Here is a 25,679-nt window from a genome sequence, read left to right as displayed (position 1 = left end):
GTATTGTGAATAGAATTTGTTGAACGACAGTATTCCTCTCCTGAAGCAGATAGTACTGTGGACAGTAGTTAGCAGAAAGTGGAAATGTTCATCGAATGCACTTATTTTTGCAGGTCTCACTTCACCTGTCTAAACCTATATAACCTGGCTCATTGAAAGGTCAAGGTATTTTCTTCTTCCTTTTCATGGTCGAAATAGCAATGATAAAAAAGAAAAATATGAGAAATGTATTTTTTGTACAGTTGATGTTTAATCTTCCTTATTTATTCAAACATACTGTGTTATTGCTGAACAATTCCTAACTCTGAAGCATGCACTTTTTTTTATTTGCAACTGTATCGTTACATTACTTGTAGAGGTATAATTGACCAAATTGTCTTTTGTTGCTGGCAATGAAAGACATTTCATTGCCAGCAACTACTGCTGCATGCCGTATTGTTGTGCATTTGATAAATAAACTTTGATTTGATTTGATTTGTTTGTGTAATGACATTCACATACAGTACATAAAAAATAATCTCTCTTAGTATGGACTTCTGAAGACATTTGAACCTTAAATTAAGTATAACATCACAACTCTCATATTCATACATTCCTGAAGATTAACTTACTGTACATCTCTGGAGGATCGGATTCCTGTCCTGGAAAAGAAGAAAGTTACACCTGTGCAGCTTTGCCTTTGAAACTCAAGCTTCCTAAATTTTTAATGGATGGCTGAGTAAAGATATGCATGGGTGTTCCTTCCAGAAATGCATACTAAACTAATTTGTCACTGCACCTCCTTGGTTTGTAAAACTAATCCTGGTTGCTGTCTGCACCATGTTATTTTGAACGCACTCTCCATGAAATTCAGGAAAATGTGACTGAGATACTCAACATTCTCGAAGCAATTGGCCACAGTACATGGAGACAATGTTAAAAATTTGTCACAGAGATCAGGACAAGTCGGCAGGAATAATGGGTAGCTAAATACGGGAGAGAGAATAAGAGGAATGTTTTTTTTTACACGGGGAATTGTGGGAGTGTGGAGTGGACCAACAAGTCATGTCGTGAACGTTGAGTCACAGGGAGCACTGTGAAAGTCTTTTAATGGGGGTTCCTGAATCATTAAGCTGCTAACTAGTGGAGGAGAGAGACAGGCTGAGTAGCTTCGTGACATCTGTTTCCTATGATGTGTCAACACTTCACCACAGTCATAGAGCCAATGGTAAAAATCTCCTCGGCTTTGGAGTTCCCAGAATTCCATAAATGTAACGTCTCTTTGGAAGATATTTCAAAATATATTGACTAAAATCTAATGTGAGCATGAGAATAACATTTTTGCTGTGTAAATAGTCAATTTTAATCTTCAAATCAGTTTTTGTGCAGTCCTGTGTCATCATGCAGCTGAATTCCCAAGCCTCCTCCTTGAGTGACATGAAAGTACTGCACAGGAGGCACATTTCAATCGATGTAGACAAAGCACTAAACTATTTCTAAAGCCAGTGCTTACTGTTGACTTGAGCCATCTTACTTATGATGAACTTTTTAATTGCCCCAGCGATCAATTGGTACTTAATTGTAGTGTACAACTAAAAAGGGAATCTGCATATATGGTAACTATGTCTATAATTTCCCCTGGGAAACATAATCTCTTCTTTAAAGCTGTTTCTTTGTAGACAGCCATTAAGATATCCTTCTTAATCTGCATCACCCACGTCTCATTTGCAGTAGCTAGTGTCAAGGGAATTCTCCTCAAAACAATTAGCTCTGTGCCTTTTGAGATATTATAACAGTTGCAGGGATAAAAGAGTAGAACTACCTTTGTAAATGCAACACTAAACGTTTAATATGCTATCACACTGATGACACATGTACCTTGATTAGGACTGTAATCATTTCAACGGCAAATTAGTTTGCTGTGTTTGAAGCACACTTGAAACCGTTAAATCCATCATATCAAATGTTAAATAAAAATAATTCATTAACATTAAGTTGCTTTTGTGAGTTATCCAGACATTTTTAAGCTGCAAAAACGGTGAAGGTTTTTGAGTTCCAAATACAATACCAACATATACAAGTCTCTCTCTTTTTATAAATCCACAGGGACAGACATCCTTGAACAGTGATACTGACAGTGCTGCAGTGCACAAATACTAAGTCATTGTTAAGCTCTGATGTAGATATTGAAAAATAATCTGATAGATATTTCCCTAAGTTTTTACTAGGGACTCTCTAGCACATGATAATGTGAGGAAAATCCTACTCCATGTCTTTTTTGTGGGAATGCAATGGGAGATCATCCAACATTGAATGACAGACGTATACAGCTTGTGCACTTAAGCTCCATTAATTGTGCTCCATCTGTGTACTAATTCCTCAGTGACAACGTGACTGCAGATATGCTTTCAAAGAGGTTTTAATTTATTTATTATACTTAAGATTAAAAAAAATAATGTATTATATTAATTTGATTTATACACTTAATTAAGACCAGTCTTTAAAATGACCCCGGTCTATATTTACAGTATGAGCACTGGCAAAACGGTACTTTTATTAATCTTACGTGTTACTTGGCATGTGACCACAGTCATGTTAGTATGCGATGCCTAAACAGCTAGAAATAGATCATCGAGGGAAATTACCCAAGCCAAACTGGCAGGCTGGTTTAGAGGATTATTTTTTTTACGGGGGAGGGGGTGGACAAGGTGGTGTAAAAATACATTTATGTGAACATCAAATATGTACAAAAAGGTAGAGAGGAAATTCCATGGGAGAGGAGGACAGAACAACAAAGGTGGGCAGCTTGGTAATGTTTTTATAGGCACAAAAAATACTCTTTAATTGAATACAACAGGTATTCGAGCTTCACAAGTAAACATACTCAACGAGCTATAATTAAAAGGCAAATATCGAATGTATTAATGACACTTCTATCCTCCGTGACAGCGCTTTGAAAAAAGCAGTATCTCCACCCACCCCCTCCTTCCCCCTCTCGCTCTCCGCTGCATCACACACTAAACCGGCGAGCAAGAAAAGGCCCCTCCTTCCTGGTGGAGAAAATGGACATCAAGACACAAGCTGGTCCGAATGCCAAGCTCCTCGCCAGCGCCGACATTATCCCCGCAGACATCAAAACGCTCTTAACTGGAGGCATGTAAGGAACACCCCGGATCCGGATGGAATGTAAAGCGCAGTCGGTGCCGGAGGTTTGCGCGGAGCCGAGGCGGAGAGGGCAGGACTGAGCACCGAGCACCGAGCACCGAGCACCGGCTGGCTTCCCCGAACACCGCTGGAAACGCAGGTGGATGACAGCGTTGGCTTTCGGAGTGGCACCGTTGGACGACCAACGGCCGCTGCCCGACTCTTAAATCAGCACCGAACACATTCTAGTGCTCTCGGCTTGAAAGTTTTTTTTTTTAATTTTATTCATAGCTAAATAGCACAGAGACTTTTTTTTCCTCCCAATTAACGTTTTTTAAGGTGGCTAGACGGCGGCTGGCGCTTCACGAATGGAAGGCTAATTTAATTGGGGTCCATGAAACATGTACCTATGGATAGGTACAGAAACAAGATAATGAAGTGGCGTGATTTCGTCACTTTATTACCATTGATTTTTAAAGTACAGTTTAAAATAAGAGTACATTTAAGTTACGTGTAAAGATATAGAGTGTAAGCTGTAGATGCCATACACACCGAAAACGTCGCTTTTGCGTGTGGAAAAGAAAGAAGGAAACCAAACACCGTTAGGTCATATTGTAAGCTGTTGTATTTTGGAATAACTGGTATGCTGTCAGAGTGTGGCTGAGGATCTTACGTTTCTTGTGTTGGTGGGCAGCAGTACACCGTTGATCTCCTTTACTTTCTGTGCCAAGTTCGGTAACTTCATCAGGAAAAGTCCTGGAGTTTTCATTTCAGCTTTGGGCGCTGACGATAACTGCAGTGCATGTCACAGAATGACACAATGAATATTGTCAATTTTGGGGGGGGAAGTTATGCCTCTATCGAGCGCGAACGCTACTGATGCTGTGCGTTACATAAACTACCGCAGATAATATTTATAGACGCCATCCACGTTCTCCTTGAGTTTTGCGCTCGACTTTTCCCCAGATCTTTTGATGGAGGTTGCGCGATAATTTGGTTGTCCCAGCTGCTTTATAAACAAGGGTAACAAGAATTGAGATATTAAGGCCACTTAATAGTGACCTTCCGAGTTATGCTATTGCGTTTCCAGAGAGAAGGAGTGCTCGCACGTACTCCAATGCGATAAAAGGGCTGTAGAGAGCGGATCGCTCGGATTCCCGAGACCGAGAATGGCCAGGTTGCGCAAGAAAGCGTGCGTGGCTCTTTTCTTGTTCACGCTGTTCATTTTCGGTACCATGATGGGCTTGAGGACACTGAAGCCTAGCGATGGGTTCTCCGACTTAGCCCCGGGACTGGAGTTAATGCCCGTTGCTGGCGACAGAGCGGACCGGCGGTCGATCTCCAACGAAGTGGTCGCCTCTCCAGCTCAGCCGCGAGCGGTGGGCAATGCTAAAACCGCCTTGTGGAATTCCAGCCCAGATAAAGGCATATTCTACGATGTCCATATCTTCTATTACGTGTGGTATGGAAATCCAAAAGTAGACGGAAAATATCTGCACTGGGACCACGTGCTAGTGCCCCACTGGGACCCTAAAGTTGCTGCCAGCTATCCGAAGGGAAGACACACGCCCCCCGAAGACATCGGCTCCAGTTTCTACCCGGAATTGGGACCCTACAGTTCCAGGGATCCAGTTCTTCTGGAATCGCATATGGAACAGCTCGAGGCATCAGGAGCAGGTGAAGTATGAGGATGGATCTATGGCGATTTAACTAGACGCTTATGTTTGTTTGCCTAAATATCGTAGAAATATATCCCAAACGAGAAGAAGATGAATAAGATTCTAGGACTGAATGTCAACAAAACTGTAAAATCGATTATGTTCATTATTTGACCCCGAAGAGTCTTTACACGTTTTGCCGGTTGCAATCTTTTCACCTCTGTGTCATCGATTCGGTTACTCATCGATCGCCATTTAGATCCGACTGTTAAAAGCTTGCTTAAAGTAACAGGAGCGCTATGAGACTGGGCAGAGGAGTCAAACTGAGAGAAAGCGGTTTGAAGAAACCAAGCCAGAAGGATCTGCCCACGGAGATGTTTTTTAATCACGCCCTAAGACATAATAAATCCGTGGACTTACAAATGGCATTAATGGGTAATGGACAGAAGAAGAAAATCTTTAACATCCTAGTAAAAGAAACTCTTCTAGAGTTTCCGTTCTAGTTTACGTACTGCAAAGGTTTAACAATTAGGGTCACAAGGGTTTTGTAGGTTAACAAAAAATAAATGTTTTATTTTACTGCATTTTCTGTGCTTGCATTTAATATATTTATACTAAATGGTGTAGGAAAGTGCACAAATCAATTTGATTTTAATTCCTTTTGGCGTATATGTTTTATTCTGCGTTACTACCGGTGAACTTTCAGCACTGTGCTGATGGACAGCTCCGTGTTCCAGTCGTGTTCTGCGCCACATTTCAGCTGAAACACTACAATGCCAAATCCGTGCTGTATGCGTGTATGAGTTACAGACCGACCTATTAACTGCGTGTCTCGTTAAAATACGGGTACGATTCGTAACTAGTGCTTAAAAACACAATACGTGCCTTAGTACGACGCTTTTTCTGAGAGTTACAAAGCTAGTGTCGATTTAACCTTTGTACCTGGTCAAGAGATCTAAATTCTAGGTTCTTATACATTGCAATCATGATTAGTTTATTTGAAAAGCATTTCTTTTTTACAGCCTAGCCAAGTTTAGCTTGTAGGACAGAAACATGTATAAGTAAACTGAACTCATATCAAAGGCCTTGTTTGGATGAGTTAGCACTGTGCTTGGTATTCTTTCAGATGTCATCCCTTATATTGAAAGAGCTGTAGTAATTTGCCCAGTGATACATACCATATTGTTAACAAAGCGCTGGGGGTCCTCTTAAATTTAAAGTGAATTTTGTGCTGGAAACAGAAGGTTTACTTAAGCAGTTTACTTAATAGCAGTTTTTGGCCACAACTCTTTTATTATCTGTCCATGTGTGAAGTCATGCATTTCCGCAGGATCACAGCTGAGTGATCTGCACTCCTGTCTTGACAGATGGTAGATGAGGAGTGATTTGAAGAAAGTAAACCTAAAAACGCGCACGTATTGAAAGCAACCGCATCAATAAAGGCGCTCTAAAACACTTTCCAAATCCATATCCAATAATTTAGGAAAGATAATTCCATTCTTAAATAACTCCTGGTGTAAAGCCCAAGAAAAGGTTGATTCTCCACCTTCTAACACAAGAACAAGATTCACCTTATTCATACTTGCAGTGATTTATTTCTATGAAGATTTTTGGTAGATTTTGAAAGTCATTGTGTGTCCCTGAGCTTGCATACTGCAATTGCAAGTTAGTATTATTCCATACTTTTTTTGGTTTAAGCCTTGTTGTACAGCTACAGTAAGTGAGCAACCTCCCTGCTCAATTGAAACCTTTTTCCCCACTCCCAGAGTTTTATCCAGTAAAACTGGTTTAGGAATTTTCGAGTTGTCTTAAAGTTGACTGAACTGAAAGTCATTTATTCTCAGTGCAGAACCACAGCTCAGACTTCCCTTTAACAAGCTGCAATTCCTCCATTCCAAGTCAGAAAATGAAGAATGTGTAACGATCCTTAACATGGTCCCCTTTTTCACTCTGGAACAGCTGCTAAGATCTACAGTTTGCATAAAGCATAACGTGCTTCTCTCGTGTTCGTTTAGGGGTGCTGGTTTTGTCTTGGTATCCACCGGGCTTGGCTGATGACAATGGAGAAGCAGCTGAAGACTTGGTGCCAGCTGTAATGGACGCTGCACAGAGGCACAGAATCAAGGTAAATAAAGGGAATGAGAGCATGCTTGAGCGGACTGTCAGTCGAGTGAGGGAAGTACACACCAGACCTGTGGGGCTAGTAAGAGGGTGGGAGTTGTGACTGTAGCAGAATGCAGCCCCTGGCCTAACTGTACCAATTGCATGCTTATTGATCAAAACAGACAGTCGTTTTTTTTTTAATCGCATTACACATGAAGATGCATTATTCTTAGTGGAAACAAAACATGCAGTGGTAGCTGGAGTGTTGTAGTTAATGTGGTGACTCTTGGCATATTTTTACAAAAAGACATCATTGCTTAGACTAAGCAACACAGCTTGCTGACAAAAAATCAATTGGTAATTAATTGAAATCCCTGAAACAAAGGAACACTACTTAAAGTCCTTGTTTCCAATTTACTCTAAGACACTGAAACCTTTTCCTATCATTCAGTTAAATGTCCATCTCTAAATGGGAGTGTTATTCTTTATATATCACAGTAACCTATAGGTGCACCAGGAGTGCATGGCCATAATTGGTATTAAATAACATAATTCCTGAAATAACATCTGAGAAAGTACAATACTTGTATAATGTGCTATGTACTTTCAAACACCAATCTAACAAAAGCAAACAAAACTAATCAGTGAGGTTTATAATTGCAGATGGTGCAAAAATGTCCTGCTTTTTGCACATACCTCTCAGGGCTGAATCATTATTCCAGTCCATACTGGAATTTCTGCCATACCATTTAAAATGCATCAATTTCAGTTCAGTCCAAGGACATAGGGTTCCAAATGACAACAAAGCATATACTGAGTTCATATTGTACAGATGAACCTGAAAGAAAGGGCTGTACAATGTACTGGGACAATGTAATCTGCAGTTTATAGAAGATATATTTAGCAGACTGGAAGGTATATAAACATACCCTTGCAAACCTTTGTACAATGCACTTGAAACCTTTCATTCAAACTGCAACTCACATTGCAGTGATTCCCTTAATGCCGGACAACCATTGAAAGACATATTACAGTCTTTAAGGATTTCAAAGTGAGTTTCAAATGGGTTTTCAAGGATCAGCTTCAGAGCTTCAGTCTTGAACAACAGAGACGTAAAGTATGTAAATTATCTCAAAGACAGAGTAAGGCACTCGACATCAGACTTGATACGAATTAAGAACATCTAATTGTGATTTTGGCATTAGGAAGCATTCAGCTGGACAGGAAATGGTAATTAATAGTGCTATAATATGAGCTAAGAGAAAGAGAAAGAAAAATGTTTGTAGTGCAGGTTTGGTTATTACTTTAATTACAGAGTTCTTTACTTTTCCTTCTCTCTCCATGGGGGATAGAAATAATTAATCATCTGATTCCATGTAACATTTTAGGAAATAAGGTAACAAATATCAAAATGCATTTAAAATTCAAATTCTAATGACAAATTCACCAACAACCACCGACTTTTGGAAATCACCTTAATGTCCAAATCTTGGGAGCTCAGTGTGAATTGAAAACATTTGTTAAACAGAAGGAAATGTCAAAGAGCCCCATTTGAATATGTATTTATCACCCAAAATAAAGGCTAAAAGGTGAAAAGCATGGGGTTCTAATGTAGAAACACATGTGCACTATTGAGACAAGCAGTTTGTTAAGACAAGTGCACCACAACTAGTAACAGAAAACTACCAATCATGTGCTGCTTTTTCCTTTCTCTGAACTTAATCTGTTAGATGCTGCAGCCAATGACTGAACTGAATGTTTTCAAAACACAGATGCCCTGTCTGTCCAGCTGTAACAGTCAGACTTTATTTCTGAAAGAAAGACAGACAGGTGTATGCAAGGAACCTGTTATCTGTCAAGAGATGTCACATCTTTGACAAAGTAATTGCATAACTGCTTGCGAGACATGCGACTAAAAAAAGAAACAACACAGGCATGTCATTATAAAACTAGAACAATACTGAAGGCAAACATTACGTCCGTATTTTTAACTCTAAAGTACCAGCAGGACTGATACAGTTGCAGTGCAGCTGAGCTGGTACTTTGGATTCCACCCATGTTATTAATTGTTATGCAATTTATATTAAAATATCACTCCCTGGAGAAAAAGGACAACATTTATACGGGTATATTTTAGGAATTGCATTTTAAAAAAGCAGTTAGGTTTTCATTTGAGGCTGTGAAACAAGACGACTAACAGTGTATGTGAATTTCATGATTCCCAATTCTATACATTATTGTATTCTAGAATTAAATTATTCATATTGTTCTAGAAATAATTATCTTGTCATAGCTAAATACTGTAATAATTTCAATTCATCTACACTGTGTGTATTATAGTGCCCTTTAGTCCCGATTCAGTATGCAAAGAAACACCCTGAGGGAGAACAAGTGTATTTCTACATGAGTAAGTGTTTATTATTCTTCCATGGACTATGTTGTAAACAGTCCGTTGTTATTGTCCGCTTTTCATCTCAAATTGCAAACATGATCCTGCTGAATTCAGTAGCTCTTCAGCTCTCTCACTTAGAGAGGTGGCAAATTAAAATGCAGTCCTTAATTTATATATCACTTAGGAGTCATTATGAAGGGGCAGGTATATTAGCAGGAAGACACAGTGCCTTGTTCTGCTGTTGCTCTCCTGGAATCCAGCACATTTTTCATCTTGTGTTCAGACCCCGCAAAGTCTTGGCAACCATCATCATCAAAGACATCAGAACTGAAGAGTAACTGAGAATGTGCGTTCAGGTTTCTGAGAAGATATTCTAATGATAACTTATGCAATGCAAATTCCAATAGATTGTACTAGTTCCCTTTAACACTGCACTTGTTAAATACCTGGGAAGAATAACAGTCAATGAATGAATAAATTCTAGGGTCTTTGGATGGCTGTCATGAGGCTAATTAAGCAGCAAGAGTCATTTCTAACTGACTGGTGCTCATATGCACCTGGGATTTCTGGTTTTCACCTTATCTGAGCTTTTCAGATTCTGAAATGAACTGACTGCTTGGTTCCTTGCTTCCCAAAACTTTTTTAAGAAACAGAAAGTTAAATAAACATAGAAACACTTACAGGACTGTGCATTTCCAGGGCTGGACATGGCTACTGTGTTAAAGAATATTCTGGCAGAAGTTACTTCTGTCTTAATGTACAGCAAAATCCCAAAAAAACACAGGAGGGCCAAGATCTGCAATTGTTTCACAGACAGACAGTTTTTTCTGATCTGCTTTGGCCTCTTATCAGCAAGCTTGGTGCCTAAATAGCTGCCTATGTCCCCTAACAATTAGGCCCCTACAGGCTTATACTTAAGCTAGTAAGTAGGGCAAGTTAGACACTAGAGAGGTCAGTAACCGAAAAGGCACTATTAATATATTAAGTTTTTTAAACAATTAGAAACATTTCCTACACTAACATAACACACTCAAAGAGCAGTGCAATCTTTTTTATCTTTAACACAAATCTCTGCCACACGAGTTGTTTTATACTCCTACCAGACCTTTTGAAGTTAAGATAAATTAACATTTTCCCAGTCACCATATTTTATCGATGCCACAGCAAAAACCTAATTTCTAATGTTTCCTCCTTTTTTACCACTGCAAATATATTGCCTTGGTGTATTCCAAATATATCCCAACTCTTATTTAACTAAACTAAATAAGCACAACAGATTCCCCCCCATTTTGTATTTCCCTCAGCCACTACACATCTACGCTGTGAAATCGAGGACAAGGCCGTGCACAAAACATGTTGCTACGGTTACTGTTTGTGAAGCACAGGTTCTTTGTACACAATTTTCTACCTTTTACAAGCTTTCCTGTAATCAGTCTTTGTTTTCAGCCAAGTGTGATTTTAACCCTGTCTCATCTGTAGTTTACACCAAAGACAATCACATTTCTTCTGGCTTGGAAGGCATAACAGGGATTCGAATTCCCCACTGCATTAATTTTGAAATACACTATTCAATTGAACATGGATAGGCAAACCACTTTTTACGTTAAGCAATATTTGAAGTGTGGTCTCCAGGCACACTTCTAATTATATATTATCTGTTTGTGTGTTGTGTGAGCAAAGATCTAGAAACATTCAAGGTCTGCATGAACACGTCGAGTAACAGCATGTTTCTATGATTGCATTAGCCTGAGGGGCCTTTCTGAATCTTTCCAGTGCACAGATTTAAGCCTTCAGCCCTTTAAAACATACTTCAATTGTTCAGGTCCCCTGCTTCTCTGAATGCATTTGGATTGTTTTTACAAAAATAAAAAGTGTCACTTTGTTAGAAACAAAGAAGTGGGCCCTCGACTGTTTTTCAGTTTATTCTGAATCATAACATTTTTCTACATATGGCATTTAAAAAAAATCCAACTCTATATTAAAATAATACATCTTGAGGAGAATAAATACAGTGATGTACAAGTATTTTTCTATCATGGCAAATGAAAGTTTAAGAACAATGATCTTTCACAGTAATTGGTTTAGTACGCTTGAATATATCCCAATACAAGGATGGTATAAATTTGTCTGAGGCAGTGCATACAAAGAGCAGAAAATCCACAAATTAATCTGGCTTTCAAACTACTGGGTAAAAGGTTTCATTTTGAACACAGACCTATATTATTAGTGTGTTTCAGAGCCAGTCACTGAGATTTCTTCCACAGCAGTTTCCTTGTGCAGGGAAGCAAGCAAACATGGTTTTATTCCCACACTTGCTGTCCAGCTCTTTTGAATTCCACTTGAGTACTTTCAGGCTCTTTTTGAAGGCTAATGCTTGTTGGTTAACAGCGCCCGGAGGATTCTACCTCGGGGGAGAAGAGTATATTTAATTTAAGGTTGAATAATTCTTAGGGTCATTTACTTGACTTGCTCCAATGTTGCCGTCAGACAAATGCTGTGCTAATGTGCATTAGACCAAAACTCTGACACACAATCAATGAATGAGTCTGCTGCATTTTCCCTAAAATAAAACCTGCCATCAAACAGAGGTTGTTGCTGCCTTTTCTGGCGTGCATTATTAAACTGCAGTATAGAAAGTGGCTTCATTTCTGTATGTCTGATAAGATGACAGGGAAAGTATAGTGTATGTTTTAAGTTAAAAAGCAGAAATGTAGAAGATAAAAGGATTTAAAAAAATAAGACAAACTACAAAAGATTAAAAAAAATATTTTTAAACCCAAACCCATCTCATGGCTTTGAAACTATTCAATTTGTATTATTTCAATGTCTTGATGATGTGGTTAAAGAGCCTATATGACTTCCCCCAGATAAAGATGACACACCTTGAAAATGTAATGTGGTAATTTGGCAAAGCTTCCAGACAGAGGTTAAAAGCCTGCAACTGAATTATTTAGGTTCATATTAGCAGCACAACAGAGGCATGTTGAAGACTAAATATGTACAGTAAGTGACAAAAGGTAACAGCACATGAAGTAGTCCATGTTTCCTCTTAGAATTGCAATCAATTTTTGGCAGCAATCACTACACAAACTCTGCTTTTAACACCAAATTCTTAATATCTGGTAGAACATAGCGCTATCCTTTAAACAAAAACTTCAGTGACAAAGAGCAAAATGAGTGGAAAATTTGAAAAATGGTATTGTTTGTACATGCCGTTGTGATTTGTATGTTTCTTTTATAGAGAACTTTAATTTGTAGCAATGTCTGGGATCAATATTTTAGAAAACATATTTCTGTTGGGACTTTAAGGACACAAAGCTATGAATTGATATTCCACTATCATCATTTCATTATAATGCACACTTAAATGTCACATTTTTATAGGTGAAAAATGAAGACCCAAGAGAATGAATTCACACAAATGGGCGTTTCCCCAGCACTTGATTGAGAAACTTGTAGAGAGGCTCTTGAGCTGAGATATTAAGTTAAACAGCTGGTGTAATCAATGGTTGGCCAAAATGCCATTACCATACAATCTGCTACATTTAAAATAATATATATATTTGGCATAATTCACTGCAACTGCAATATAATCGTTAGGAAATAGGCCCTAGCGTCTGGGATCTCGTTATGATTTGATTACCTATAAATGAAGCAGATGATTTATTTTTAAAGAGAAGCCTGATCTCCAATGAAATCCTAACTTAGGATGCATTCACATACAGAAAAACAGCATAATATGAAGTATGGTAAAAAAATCAAATGCAAAGACTTTCAAAGGAATTACACTCTTTTTTTAGAAGAAATATGTCTTAGAAAAGTTGCAAGTTAGAAAAGAATTCTGTTAGGACTTCAGGGGACTCCAGCTCAGTTATGTCAAAGCTCTCACTGAGGAATCTCTTTACAGGTAGCCTTTCACATCCAGCCGTACAAAGGAAGGACTGACCGTACTGTTCACGACAACATCAAGTACATCATAGACAAGTATGTGAATCTTTAATTAGATTCCTTATTTGTTTTGTCATCGGCTACTTACTATGGGAAAAAAAATACTAGACTGTATTTTTTTATAAATAAGCTTCATTTGTCTTATTTAGCAATTAAGTAAGACACTGTCTTCAACAGCAGATTTGCTTTTGAAAATAGCTGGTTAAATATGGATAAGGTTCACATTTGACATTTCATTAACAGAACAGCAGGTAAGGGTAGAACTGATACTATCAGTAGAGTCTGCAGGCTGTTTGTTACAGAATACTCTAGATCAGGTATACAGTATGTTGCAATTAAGCTTTATAAGAAAAGAGGTGCCTGCTACATTTTCCAGCTTCAAAATGTAATTAGACAAGTGTTTGAAGTTTTATTCTTCTTAACCCATCTTTGGTTTCGGTCTTTCCCAACCTTAGTAACTAAAGGCAATTAGAAAGCCCTGGTTGTTCTGCTATTGTGCTAGCACAACATGAACGTCCTGGGTGTGTCACTGACCTCCAGATTCACCCAGGTAGACAAAGAAATCAAAACCAACTAGAAATGATGACAAAACACCTTGTGGTGACCTTGGGGGAAAAAAAAAAACACAAAACACTTCAATTGGGCAAGCAGGCAAGTTCAATACGATTTCCTTTTAAGAGCATTTCCTCCTGAATTTTATTGCCTGAAGCTATTAAAAATTTACAGTACATTTTAAGTTGCTTTCGACACAGATGCACTCACCCCCCATGTACTGTATGTAAATGAAACCAGCTAGTTATCCAGTCAGGACTAAATTAATAGACCTCTTCTTTTTCTGTGCATTAAAAGGTATGGGAACCATGGAGCGTTGTACAGATTCAAAACCAGCACGGGGAAGATCCTGCCTCTGTTCTATATTTATGACTCCTACCTGACCCAGCCTGGGTCCTGGGCAGACTTGCTGACCGTGTCTGGGTCCCACAGCCTGCGGAATACCCCCTACGACGGCGTGTTCATCGCCCTCATCGTGGAGGAACGGCACAAGCACGACATCCTGTCCAGCGGCTTCGACGGCATGTACACCTACTTCGCGTCCAACGGCTTCTCTTTCGGCTCCTCCCACCAAAACTGGAAGGCCATCAAGACCTTCTGCGACGCCAACAACCTGATGTTCATCCCCAGCGTCGGCCCCGGTTACATCGACACCAGCATCCGGCCGTGGAACAACCACAACACCAGGAACAGGGTCAACGGGAAGTATTATGAGACTTCGCTCCAAGCGGCGCTGATGGTGCGGCCGGAGATCGTCACCATTACCTCCTTCAACGAGTGGCACGAAGGCACACAGATCGAGAAGGCCGTGCCCAAGAAGACGGCAACGCGGATGTACCTGGATTACCAGCCCCACAAGCCCGACTTGTACTTGGAACTGACCCGGAAGTGGGCCGAGCAGTTCAACAGAGAGAAGGAGCAGTGGCTCATGTGAGGGATCCTGCCACGGTGGGGCAGCTCCAGTCTGCTACACTGTGAAACCAAGAGTGGCGTTGTTTTCATTTGGCTCATTACAGAAGCTGTATGGCATTGTGCAGGCAATTGAAAATGGTTTTGGAGGCCTTTTTTTATCAAAGCCTAGGAAAAAACTGGCTCTGCATGACGTGGGACTAGTTTTCAATTCAATTGGGACCCCAGCCTTTTTTTGCAATCTTATTCCTGCAGCTGCAGAACCTTCCATTTCTAAGTGAAGCCTTTGCGGCTACTTAGATCCAGCTGTATCCATTCCTGTGTCCTTACTGCATTTCTTAAGTAAATCAGATATCCAGTCAGATCTAATGCTTGGTAACCTGAGAGCTGAGTTTCTTCCTCGCTTGCAGTACAACTCACTTTGTAAGCCACCAGCACCAGCACAGTCAGTCATATTGACAGACAAGTTGCTTTCTCACTGCTGCTTCTGAACTGAGAGAGGTCTGGCTGAATGACGGCGATATAATGGCAAAGCATTGGTTTACTCAGTAACCTCGCCATCAGATCCACAGGATAAGAACTTCTCATGTCCAACAACTAATCTCATTCAAGGTATTTTATGTGTGCAACATGGCGAAAACACAAAGACTGAAATGTATGGAAAGAAATGAACAAGGATACAGCATACACATATAAAAAGTATTCTGTGCATATTCAGAAATCGACACAGATGTAAATGTATTCCTGCATTGCATATGTACTGTATATACATCTACCTTCCCTTGACATTTAAAATACTTAACCCAGGACAAATTGAAATCAGGGGGTGAAGAGATTGTCATTAAGGTGAATAACCAGAAAGAACATCGCAGGATGATTCAGGAGTAAGAGTCTAAAACAAAGCTTTAAAGCCTGAGTAAATGTTTAAAATGCTTAAGTTTGGGACAGACTCTTCCACCTCATCTGTTCAGTACCATGGAATGAAGAAGATACATCAGAACCATTAAATGTACGTTTTTTCTCTACCATCAAATGCTGCCCCCCCCAAAAAATATATTTTTTACCTCTACCTACTAATCTAAAGAAAGAACACCCGACATCTCCACAATGCATTGCACTTTTGTCTCATCTACTTACAGACCCACTTTTGGGTGTTCTTTCTTTTTCATATTGCTGTCAAATAATGAAAGTGGATTCCTTATCCAGGCAGCCATATTGGTCACAGAAAAGAAGACATGAATTTTGATACTGTTGATTACTTCTCAAAAATATGCTAAGCCTTTACCTTGTATCCCTAAATGAGGTGAAAATTGGTATTTGTAAAACCAAGCTATAATGTATGTAACCTATTTATAATGGCATTGTGAAAATATGCAGTTTCATGCAGAGGTGAAGAGAGTAGTTATTTTAAGAATAAAAGAGTGTGCACTCATCTGTCTGCTTTTAGAAAATCAGTACAACAATGCAGCCAATTTTGTACTCGGCTAATAAAATAGAAGCTTCAATTCTTGATTCCATGTAGAGCTCCTGGCATTTGCAGTCCTATCTTGCAGAGTTGTACAATCAAATTAAACAAAAAATACTTTTGCAATGGAAAATAGATCATTCTAAATTCCGTACAGCATAACAACAACTACACTTCTAATGATCTTGTGCATCCAAAGGATTACATTCTGCTGGTGATTCACAGGTACGACACCATAACAATAATTTATTTTATGCACTTTTGAGAAGAGCATACAACTCTTCTCAAATATTCAGTGAACACGCTGTCAGAATGAATGAAATTTATGAAAAATGAAATTTATGGGAACTACATTGTTCTTTAGCAATGACCAAATATACTATGCATTCAAAAATTAGATGAATGCAATCTCCTTGCTGATGTGTGCTCAAGCAATTTCTATCAATCAAAAGAACAAGTAAAACACTGATAGTCCCAAGGGGAAGAAATATTTGAAGGAAGATGGAAAGAGTGATTACTTTACTGTCACAGAGCAAATGATTATTATGATGAATATTGCTTTGTGCCATTTTGCCACTGGTTTGAATCCAAGAATGTTCTTTAAAAGGATGTGTCAGTCTGAATATCATTATGCAAAACATAAGAACAGCACGTTTTCTGCTGTGATCATTCTTACTCCACAAGAGACACAGAAATAAAACATTAAAAAAAAGAAGGATATCAGAAAGAAAAGTAACCCAGGAGTAAATGTGCACGTTTCTGATTAAAATATTTTACAAGATCAAAACATTCCAATATGTACAAAAGATTAAGCTCTAAAATAAGTTAAAGTTTAAATAAAGTCTCATTTAAAAATCTATATAAAAAGTGAGTCTGCTGTCAGTTAACCATTATGAAAGAACTGGAATAAAGTCCCCCCTGTCATTCAATATATACAGTACATTCCTCCAGCAAGCATATAATTGACAGACAACTGGTCTGCAAAGATACTGCTGATAAGGCAAACCAGTCATCCAGTAAGAAATACTACAGGCTGAAGACCCAGAACAGCTTCAAAGCACAGTTCTTACTACGAGAGCAGATGTAGGTACTGTGCTACCAGAGACACACTGGTGTTCACTTAAACCATAGAGATACCAATTCAATTTAATGGAGCTTTATACGGAAGAAGAGTATATTTATTTTACAACTCTACTGTTGCTCAGAAAGATGTATTAAATACAGGCTGGTATGCCCCTGTTCAGCTTGTGTTTCAATTGATTCTACCAAGTTTTTTTGAAAAGCTACGTAGCATTTGATACTGGAAATCCTTTAAGAGAGATATGCATGGTGCTCAGATCAGGTAGGCCATATAAATAGCTATTATAAGAACTGTGCACTGCAGTACAATTACATTTGATAAACATTCACTGGACTGTGAACAGCACGCCTGGTTGCCACGTCTCACTAGCCCAGTCCACCTGTGTATCATTTACCATTATCCTCTTAATATCAAATAACCCTCTCTGTGGTACAGTATTATTATTGAAAACGTATTCTAGAATGAATTTGACAAGATACTGCAAAATATCTTAAAGTTCTGTTGGTTTTGAAATGATCTACAGCACAAAGAGGTCATTCTTTTAATATGGAAAACACAAAATAAAAAAATCTTTCAAATGCTACCAAAAGACAGAATTCCTATCAGTAACCCATCTTGGCGACTTACAAGTTTAAAATTGGAGGGACAACCACAACGTCTGGGAGAGAAAATAATCCCAAAGGAGTTCTAAACCAAATTAATTGTTACAAAGGTGAAAGGAGGCACATTGAATTAAAAACACCTTGGCTGTAAAATATTAATGACAGGCTTAACTAGTGGATAATGAAAAAGCAATATGGTTGAGACTACCAGTTCCCAGGAGAACTGTAAGTGTTTGTGAAGCTCTTTCATCTTAAGAACTTGTATTTTAGGGGATTTAATCTATTTGTTCCTTAGATTCTGGCACAAACAAGCTGTTTTTTGTAGCTCAGAGATTGACTGCTGGTCTTATCTGGAATTATGCCATGCACCACTAAGTACAACAGCAGAATTTAAAAAAAAAGCAGGCTGCATTTAGGAAGCAGCATGAGAATCCTTTCAAGTACTGCACGCAACCTTGGCTCAGTGTTGAAAACTGAACAGAAAAAAAAATCCACGAATGCTTAGGATTCATGTATTCACTCATCTTTGCATCAGAGTGCTTGTATCCTTAGGTCTGCTCTATAAACCCTTTTTCATACCTTAAACGACCCTGGAAAAACATATTTAGACAAAAGAAAGGACAAACATTTTGTCTGTGCTACACAAAACATCACATTTTGCTCTAAAGATAAGTATCAAGGTAAGTATCTTGAGGACATTACTTCTGATTACGTTTTGACATGGAGTAATGCCATTCATCGGTATAAAATCATATGAAATGTCTTCTTGCCAGAAGTCAATCTTTGCAGTAGAGTATCCCAGCTTGGGGTCCATGTCAACAGGTTTGGACCAAAGGAAATCCAGAGTCTGCACACACCTTAGCAAAAGTCATTTCTGCATCTCATAGGAAGCCAAGTGGATCCGGTATATTTACCGATGTGCAGGTTCGAACAACAGTCTGTATTTTTTCTCTAGAATTTCAACAGTAGGTTTAAGTGCACTGTAAAAAAAGTGGAAGACAAAAGAAGTTAATGAATAAAAAAAGCTTTTAACAGTTCACAAAGACGGTATGCATCCAAAGAGCTCTACTTTTCTGAACTATCCTACTGAGGCTCAATTAACATCAAAAGGATAAAGCCCGTCCCATGCTAATACTAATGCAATATACATCAGTTAAAAAGCATTTTGCCTGACTTAAAAGAAGTGCTTCCAACATTTAGTCCTTGAGAAGAATTATAGCTCCTATTTAAAACCTTGCAGCAGAAAAGGTTATTTTTTAGCTGCAGTGCATCAGCCTCGATGCTGCAGTAATAAAAGCGAGCCCTTCTCAGAATAAAAACAAACAATTGTTTTTTTCAATTATAAAAAAAGGATGAAAGAAAGGCACCTGAAGAATACAATGTTGCACATCAGAGACCCTTTGTGTCCAATCCCAATTCAACCTTGCCAGATGTGCAATACATCTACATTGTAACTGGAAACCCAGTGACATGACCAAGACCCAAACCTGCACTAACTGGGCCAAAGAACATGTTTGGCTTTCTGTAGATAAACTTAAATAACCCACACTCAACACATATTATCCACATACTAAATCAGTCCAAAAATGTCAACATATTGATACTGTTGAAAATGTTGACTCAGATGAAATTGTGGGTGGAACCAAAAGATTTGCTGAAACCTTGATAATACTATATGTACAACACCAGTTGAAGTAAATGGATATTTTGCATTATTAATGAGTTGTGTGAAGAGTAGGAATCGCACTCCAAATGGACTAAAATACAAATACTGTATAAGGTATATTTAACATTTGAGTGTATTACTGGCATACTACATACCAGCCAGGCCTAATGATGCTGTATTGTCCTGGAGAAGACAGGTTGATCACTGTTGATCCCAAACGACACTCTGGACTCATCGTGTCACCTATCGGCCCACCATCCACGACAAGGGCTAACCAGGGCCACAGCTCACAAAACTCCTTCAAAGAAAATAACACATGACCGCTGCAGCACTTGCAAAACAAGCCAAATAAAAAGGAGATGAATGGTCAGAAAACGAGTCAAGTGTTTAATATACCTTAAAATGCAGTACGTAGGGGTATTAGTGTGGTAATGTTCACAAGAGAAAGAACAACTACTTTTTGACACAGCGAACTGGTTATATAAACTAGGGTTAGCTACACAGCTAGACATAATTACCTGAAAAAAAAGGTACGTCAGGGCACGAGACATCCCTGGTGCAGAAAATAGACTGTCTTTTTTCTCATGTGTGCACAGTCATAATAATGGGAATGTGCATCAGCTGCATTGCTCTGGATAATAGAGTTCACATTTGCTTTTGAAATTCAGTCCAATAAACACGCAGTGCTCTTTACCACCAATCCAGTGGACAAGAATTCATTTGCTTCAGGCATTTTGGAACACAGGCTAGAGAAATCACCTTGACAGACACCATACGGTTACATCAACTAAAAACACCGCCTGAGATCTTCCCGCACTTACATCCACTACGAGGGTACTGGTCTGCGTGCTGACATTCGCACTGGTGAGAGCGAGAGGCTCCCTGCACAGCTGGGCCAGCTTCCTCATGAAGGCATGGTTGGGAATCCTCACGCCCACCAACTGCAAAAGGAAGATAAGCAGAGTAAAAGAGCAAACAATATACTTCAAAACCAACAACTGCAGCCACAACAGCTCCAGGGAGGTAGCTATGACTCAGGCCTTTTTTGCTGTAGATTTGGATTCAAGAGTTGCCGTTTGATTTCGGTAGATCAGGTGGAAAACTGTTCACACATTGTAGGTAAGGGGCTTATCGTGGAGTGGGCCTCATTCTTGAGGGAAAATATTTATTGAGGAACAGAGAATGAAAAACCAGCTCTTCCTTCGAAGCTGCCTCCTTTTACAGATAGGATACTGGTGTTACAGAGAGAAACAGGTGGAGAAAAGCTCCCGAATGCAGGCTCAATTTCACTGGAGAACGACAACGAGAGGCGCGTTCCTTCAGAAACAGCGGACGCCTTAACTTTTAATCTCCTTTAAATATTGACTATGAAGTGGAAATGTAGTTAAAGGAAATTGTTAAAAAAAGGACATCTCTAACAGAAAGGTTACAGTTATCGAAGTCAAGACTACTGCAGCAAAAAACATCACCATTACAATAAACTCTACTGCTAAAATGACATGATTTCAAAATTACCATGGCAACCCCACTTCTCTTTCAGCACGGCATCTGCAAGGTCTCCACACTGTGTGCGTCTTACCGGAGTGAATGGATTGAGGTCCATGTTCAGTTCCCCGGAGCGCTCCAGTACCAATGTCACAGGGCCTGGCAGAAGGTCTCTAAGTAACTGGGCAGGAACCGACACCTTACAGTACCTAAAAATCCAACAGCCAGGTTACTTGTCCACGAACAAGTTAAATGCATCACTGAGCTCACATTAGCTCTATTAGGATGACTAGAGTGTGTCTGTATTTTCTCTGAAACAGCACAAATAACTAACAATGCTAACTATCACACTCCATGACCTTTCCTGCTCCATTCACATTCCCACCAGCAGCAACAATCTGCACCCTTACTGTCTATTTGATATAACCCATACAATTACAACCCCTATCCCCCGTTTCCATGGCAAATACAACAGCACCCTCATTCACTTGTGATTAAACATGACCCAGTACTGACCGACAGGTCAGAGTGGAATATAAGCAGGCAAAGACGTACATTTAAATCAAAACACTCAATGACAAGTAAACTGCTACTGGAGCAGTGCACACCTACCAAAAAAACTATTTTTTTTTTACCGGTAATATTATACAGCACCTGTATATATTGTATATATAAACATATTTTGTTTTCAAGTTTAAGTTTGTCATGAGACAAACAAATGATAATGCCCATACAGTTTACAGGCTCTCCATTCAAAATATTAATTAGACACCTGTGAAACTTACTTATAAATATCTTCTATTTCTCCCACGCATATGGCAAGAGGTTTCTCGCCATTTCGTCCTTTGATGTCATAAACCCTTTTAATGGCGTCTGAATTCTGGGCTAGACAGGCTAACCCGTATATTGTGTCTGTTGGCACAGCCACGACTTGTCCTGCCTGTAGAACATGAACTGTGGTGTCCAGAATTTTTTTCCAGTCTAAAATAAAAACACATATTTAGTATAGGTTTTATACAGTGAATTGTCAAATGCAAGTACTTTAAATCGGTTTTTGCCTTCTGATAAGGGTGTGTGAAAAGTCTGAATTTAGTGATGCACAAACTCCTGAAAATGTTACGAGTAAAAGCGTTTATTGGATAAAGTATGAAAGAAGCGGTAGTTCATCGGCGAGCATTTAATTTAGAACTACATGTACCAGAGTTCTTTGCGAGGGGGGGTTGTGGCTGAGGACTGTATGACTTTTCTTAGCGTTTTATGTTTGGGACAAATAAAATAACAAACCCGACAGTGCTAAACTGTTTAAAAGAACAGAGCTATGGATACGAACAAAATGTTTAATCCACAATATGGCTAAAGACAGATACGGACTCCTCGCCGACGGAGGTGAAATATATTTCCAACTCCCCCACGCAAAATAAAACTATGAATTATCGCAATATTACAATACACTGCTCATTAAACTCAAATAATAGTCTAGAGACCACCTGACATGACAAGTACAAAAGAAGTGCCAAATACAATTATAAGACGATAAATACATGAACTTCAAATCAATAAATACGAATTGATCTCGCCGCTGTTACTGTATAGTTTTTTTAACGATCGGTGACATGAGTGGCACTGTCAAAAACGGAAAACAATAAAGACCACGGTAAACGGATGCTGACATTTCCAGGTTACCTTGCTGAAGATCGCCCTGGCAACTCATGGGCCCGTTTCTCGCCGGCGGCTCCAGTTTCAGCACTTTACCCTTCAGCTCCTTACACATCACCGCTGGTTTTACCAACGACCTCCCAGCAAACGCGCAGGAACGTATCGAGGCTTTGATATTGTCAGCAAACCGCACTACAACCTGCATGAAAACCCCCCAAACGTCGCTTTTCCCCAGTCAAAGCATGGTCTGTGCGGCAGAGCAGCAGCGCCGCCAATCTGATGTAACCATGTGAAAGCTATTTCCGGGTCACGCCTTCTAAAAGAGCACCCTGTTAATTTAAAATTAAAGAGGCAGGGGGCAGAGCTCGTCGATTACTTTTGCATAACCCGAGAAGTACTTTAATACATTATGCATAGTTTGCTTTTGCACGGAACCCTGGTAACAGCTGAGTTAACATGCTTAGGTCATACAAGTTTTAATTGATGTGGACTTCAATGAGCATATCGAAGATCTTATGGCATTCAGGACCTCAACTCTTGTGCATGCGGTGGGTACAGTTTTTCATTTATTTCAATTTGAACTGGTAGTAACGGGAGGCAATTATGATTGTGTTCAGTCTCGTTCGGAACGTTGTCATAAGATAGTGCCGAATTAAGCACATTGTTGTCCTTTCTGTACAGAAAGTTTAGAAATGTCTACCCTTTCTGTATTATTACTACATTTTTGTTGAGATGTGGACTGTTGTGTGTCCAGAATCAACGGACATTATTGGTTCCACTAGTTGCTCATTAAAATGAATCACCTGTTAAAAAGGAGACTAACGAAGAGGAAGTCTGAACCCCGACAAGCTCACGCGATGGCAACAGGTACTATTGAATATACTGTCACGCAAGATGCAAACACTGTAACATTTACTTTAGAAAATGGAGGTACCTGCCACGTTTTTTTCTCCAGGCGAGGAAAACGCGGAGAGTGACCTGCGTGGAAACGAGAGACGCGACCCTTCGTGGCTAAAGGTCCGTAACCTTTCCAGAGAAATTTCCGAAACAAACGCCCAGTTCCCGGCCGAAGAGAGGCGACGCCAGAACAGTCCCCTCTGGATGCCTGTTTTTTCCTTCAGGATCCGTGCCTTGATGACTTGAATGGTAGGCTGGTGGAGCTGAAAGCGTTGACGGACGTGTGTCAGGACCTCGTGGAAGACCTGCGGAGTCTCCAGGGCATTTTGGAGGTTTGTTCGGCCTCCGTCCCTTCCTCACGCAAACTCTCCCGTCGGCGAAGGGGACGCCTAACGTTTTCTTTCTTTCTTTCAGAAAAAGGAACTCGAAAAAATTGCTGGAGCTTCTAAGCCACTGAGAGATGACGTTTCAACAGCTTAAAGACAAGCGCAGGATAACACAAGAGCGTTATCATCCATGAACATGTTAACACTGAAACGGCTTTGGAAGTCGGGAATAATTGGCTTTTATTTGCAAAATTAAAAGTAAGAACACGTATGGCTCTAGGTATATATTTTTTTTTTGTCCTGTTTAAATTGAATGTTAGGCCTTCTGTTTGCTCAAGTCTGATGACTTCTGATCAAATTTGGGTTATGAAAGCTGTATGAAGTTTTTTTGCACAGGCATAGCGTGGACCAAACAACAGGCAGACCTCAGGCTGTCAGGCTTGGAATCCATACCTCCGGGACACTAACTCTGGTGTCCCTAGGGGTGTGTGCTTAGTCCATTGCTCTACTCTCTCTACACCCACAACTGTAAGGCCAAACATAACACCAACTCCATCATCCAGTTTTCAGATGACACCACAGTTGTAGGTCCGATCACAGACAATGAGGAGAGGGCCTACAGGGAGGAGGTCAATCTCCCTACACTGTGGTGGGAAGACAACAACCTCACCCTCAACATCAGCAAAACCAAGGAGCTGATCGTTGATTGTAAAATAGTTATGCCCCTTTCCACAGCAATGGGACTGAAGTGGAAAGGGTCAGTAACTTCAAATTCCTTGGCGTCCATATCACCGAGGACTTCACATGGTCTCTCAAGGCCACCTGTGTGATTAAGAAAGTGCTACAGCACGTGTACTTCTTATGAAGGTTAAGGTATGCCCTAGATCCTCACTAACTTTTACAGACGCACTACAGAAAGCACACTGACAGTTTACATCAGAGTGTGGTATGGCAAGTGCAGTAGTGCTGACCTCAAAGCCCTACAGCGGGTGGTGAAGACTGCCCAGTCCATCACTGGGGTTGCTCTCCCATCTATCCAGGACATTTATGACAGATGGTGCCTGAGTAAAGCTCTAAGCATCATCAAAGACCCCACACACCCCAACTACAAACTGTTTGACCCTCTTCCATCTGGAAAATGGTACTGAAGCATTCGGGCCTAGACTACCAGACTCAGAGACAGTTTTTACCCCTGCACTATCAAACTATTAAACTCCCAGCCTGTTTCACCTCACCTCTCACCTATGATCTCAAAACTCACACATTGAAATCTACATCTATCTCACATGTCAAGAAGTTCACTCCTCATAATTTTCTATCCTTTATTTCATTCTGTTGATATATGATTTTGCACAACTGAGGGTGTTTTGTACATTACCTGTTACCTGGTGTTGTTTTGTACATTGCCTGTTGTCTTCCTTTTCTTATACAATTGTATTGGGTTTTTTTTTGTACTGCTTACCGTCAGAGCTAGCTAAATAGAATTTCGTTATACCATATACTGTACCTGTGTATAATGACAATAAACTTGAACTTATAATGACCATGCAGTGGGGATGCAGCAGTACTCCTGACCTGTGCGTTCGATTTACAAATAAAGCTACTGCCTTGCTTGGCAAGAGGAGACTTTTGAATTTTGAGTAGAAGGGTATGAGCTTCTGTCATGCTTTAAAGAGGAACTGCAGTCCTGATTTCCAAGTTTCAGTACCAAAATACATTTGATGGTATTGCAAAATTTTACGAATTCCAAATTGTTAATAAAATCGTGAACTGCAAAAGTAGTCACCATAGTGGTGAGGGTTTGTGAGAATTGTGA

General features: G+C 39.6%; 3 protein-coding genes across 3 annotated transcripts; 2 read left to right on the top strand and 1 right to left on the bottom strand.

Annotated features, from left to right (window-relative positions):
• Nucleotides 1-2,628: 2,628 nt before the first annotated feature.
• Nucleotides 2,629-17,017, top strand: maneal (mannosidase endo-alpha like). Its single transcript, XM_088602774.1, has 4 exons — nucleotides 2,629-4,800; nucleotides 6,797-6,906; nucleotides 13,184-13,260; nucleotides 14,074-17,017. Exons 1-4 carry the CDS (start codon nucleotides 4,293-4,295, stop codon nucleotides 14,708-14,710), a joined length of 1,332 nt encoding a protein of 443 aa, XP_088458900.1. The 5' UTR covers nucleotides 2,629-4,292; the 3' UTR covers nucleotides 14,711-17,017.
• Nucleotides 17,018-17,758: 741 nt separating this feature from the next.
• yrdc (yrdC N(6)-threonylcarbamoyltransferase domain containing) lies at nucleotides 17,759-22,944 on the bottom strand. Its single transcript, XM_088602776.1, has 6 exons — nucleotides 22,668-22,944; nucleotides 21,770-21,965; nucleotides 21,079-21,193; nucleotides 20,321-20,440; nucleotides 19,655-19,797; nucleotides 17,759-18,813 (listed from the first exon to the last, which is right to left on the bottom strand). Exons 1-6 carry the CDS (start codon nucleotides 22,843-22,845, stop codon nucleotides 18,744-18,746), a joined length of 822 nt encoding a protein of 273 aa, XP_088458902.1. The 5' UTR covers nucleotides 22,846-22,944; the 3' UTR covers nucleotides 17,759-18,743.
• A 20-nt stretch (nucleotides 22,945-22,964) lies between these two features.
• LOC148649719 (uncharacterized) lies at nucleotides 22,965-24,260 on the top strand. The gene is made up of 5 exons (XM_088602777.1): nucleotides 22,965-23,188; nucleotides 23,455-23,507; nucleotides 23,596-23,657; nucleotides 23,762-23,869; nucleotides 23,952-24,260. The coding sequence occupies exons 1-5, from the start codon at nucleotides 23,124-23,126 to the stop codon at nucleotides 24,015-24,017; spliced, it is 354 nt and encodes a 117-aa protein (XP_088458903.1). The 5' UTR covers nucleotides 22,965-23,123; the 3' UTR covers nucleotides 24,018-24,260.
• Nucleotides 24,261-25,679: the final 1,419 nt, after the last annotated feature.

The sequence above is a fragment of the Lepisosteus platostomus genome, chromosome 13 (assembly GCF_059453375.1).
Source record: "Lepisosteus platostomus isolate fLepPlt1 chromosome 13, fLepPlt1.hap1, whole genome shotgun sequence".
Classification (NCBI taxonomy): domain Eukaryota; kingdom Metazoa; phylum Chordata; class Actinopteri; order Semionotiformes; family Lepisosteidae; genus Lepisosteus; species Lepisosteus platostomus.
Note: the sequence above shows the minus strand (reverse complement) of the source record. Positions and strands in the feature narration are given on the sequence as shown.

Coding starts and splice junctions, on each gene's coding strand:
- yrdc (XM_088602776.1), bottom strand. CDS start 22,845: ATGCAGGTTGTAGTGCGGTTTGCTGACAATATCAAAGCCTCGATACGT. Junction 21,194..21,769: donor GAAATAGAAGATATTTATAA/GTAAGTTTCACA, acceptor TTGGATTTTTAG/GTACTGTAAGGTGTCGGTTC. Junction 18,814..19,654: donor AGCATCATTAGGCCTGGCTG/GTATGTAGTATG, acceptor CTTTTTTTACAG/TGCACTTAAACCTACTGTTG.
- maneal (XM_088602774.1), top strand. CDS start 4,293: ATGGCCAGGTTGCGCAAGAAAGCGTGCGTGGCTCTTTTCTTGTTCACG. Junction 4,801..6,796: donor GCTCGAGGCATCAGGAGCAG/GTGAAGTATGAG, acceptor GTGTTCGTTTAG/GGGTGCTGGTTTTGTCTTGG. Junction 6,907..13,183: donor CACAGAGGCACAGAATCAAG/GTAAATAAAGGG, acceptor ATCTCTTTACAG/GTAGCCTTTCACATCCAGCC.
- LOC148649719 (XM_088602777.1), top strand. CDS start 23,124: ATGTGGACTTCAATGAGCATATCGAAGATCTTATGGCATTCAGGACCT. Junction 23,658..23,761: donor GCGACCCTTCGTGGCTAAAG/GTCCGTAACCTT, acceptor TTTTTCCTTCAG/GATCCGTGCCTTGATGACTT. Junction 23,870..23,951: donor GTCTCCAGGGCATTTTGGAG/GTTTGTTCGGCC, acceptor TCTTTCTTTCAG/AAAAAGGAACTCGAAAAAAT.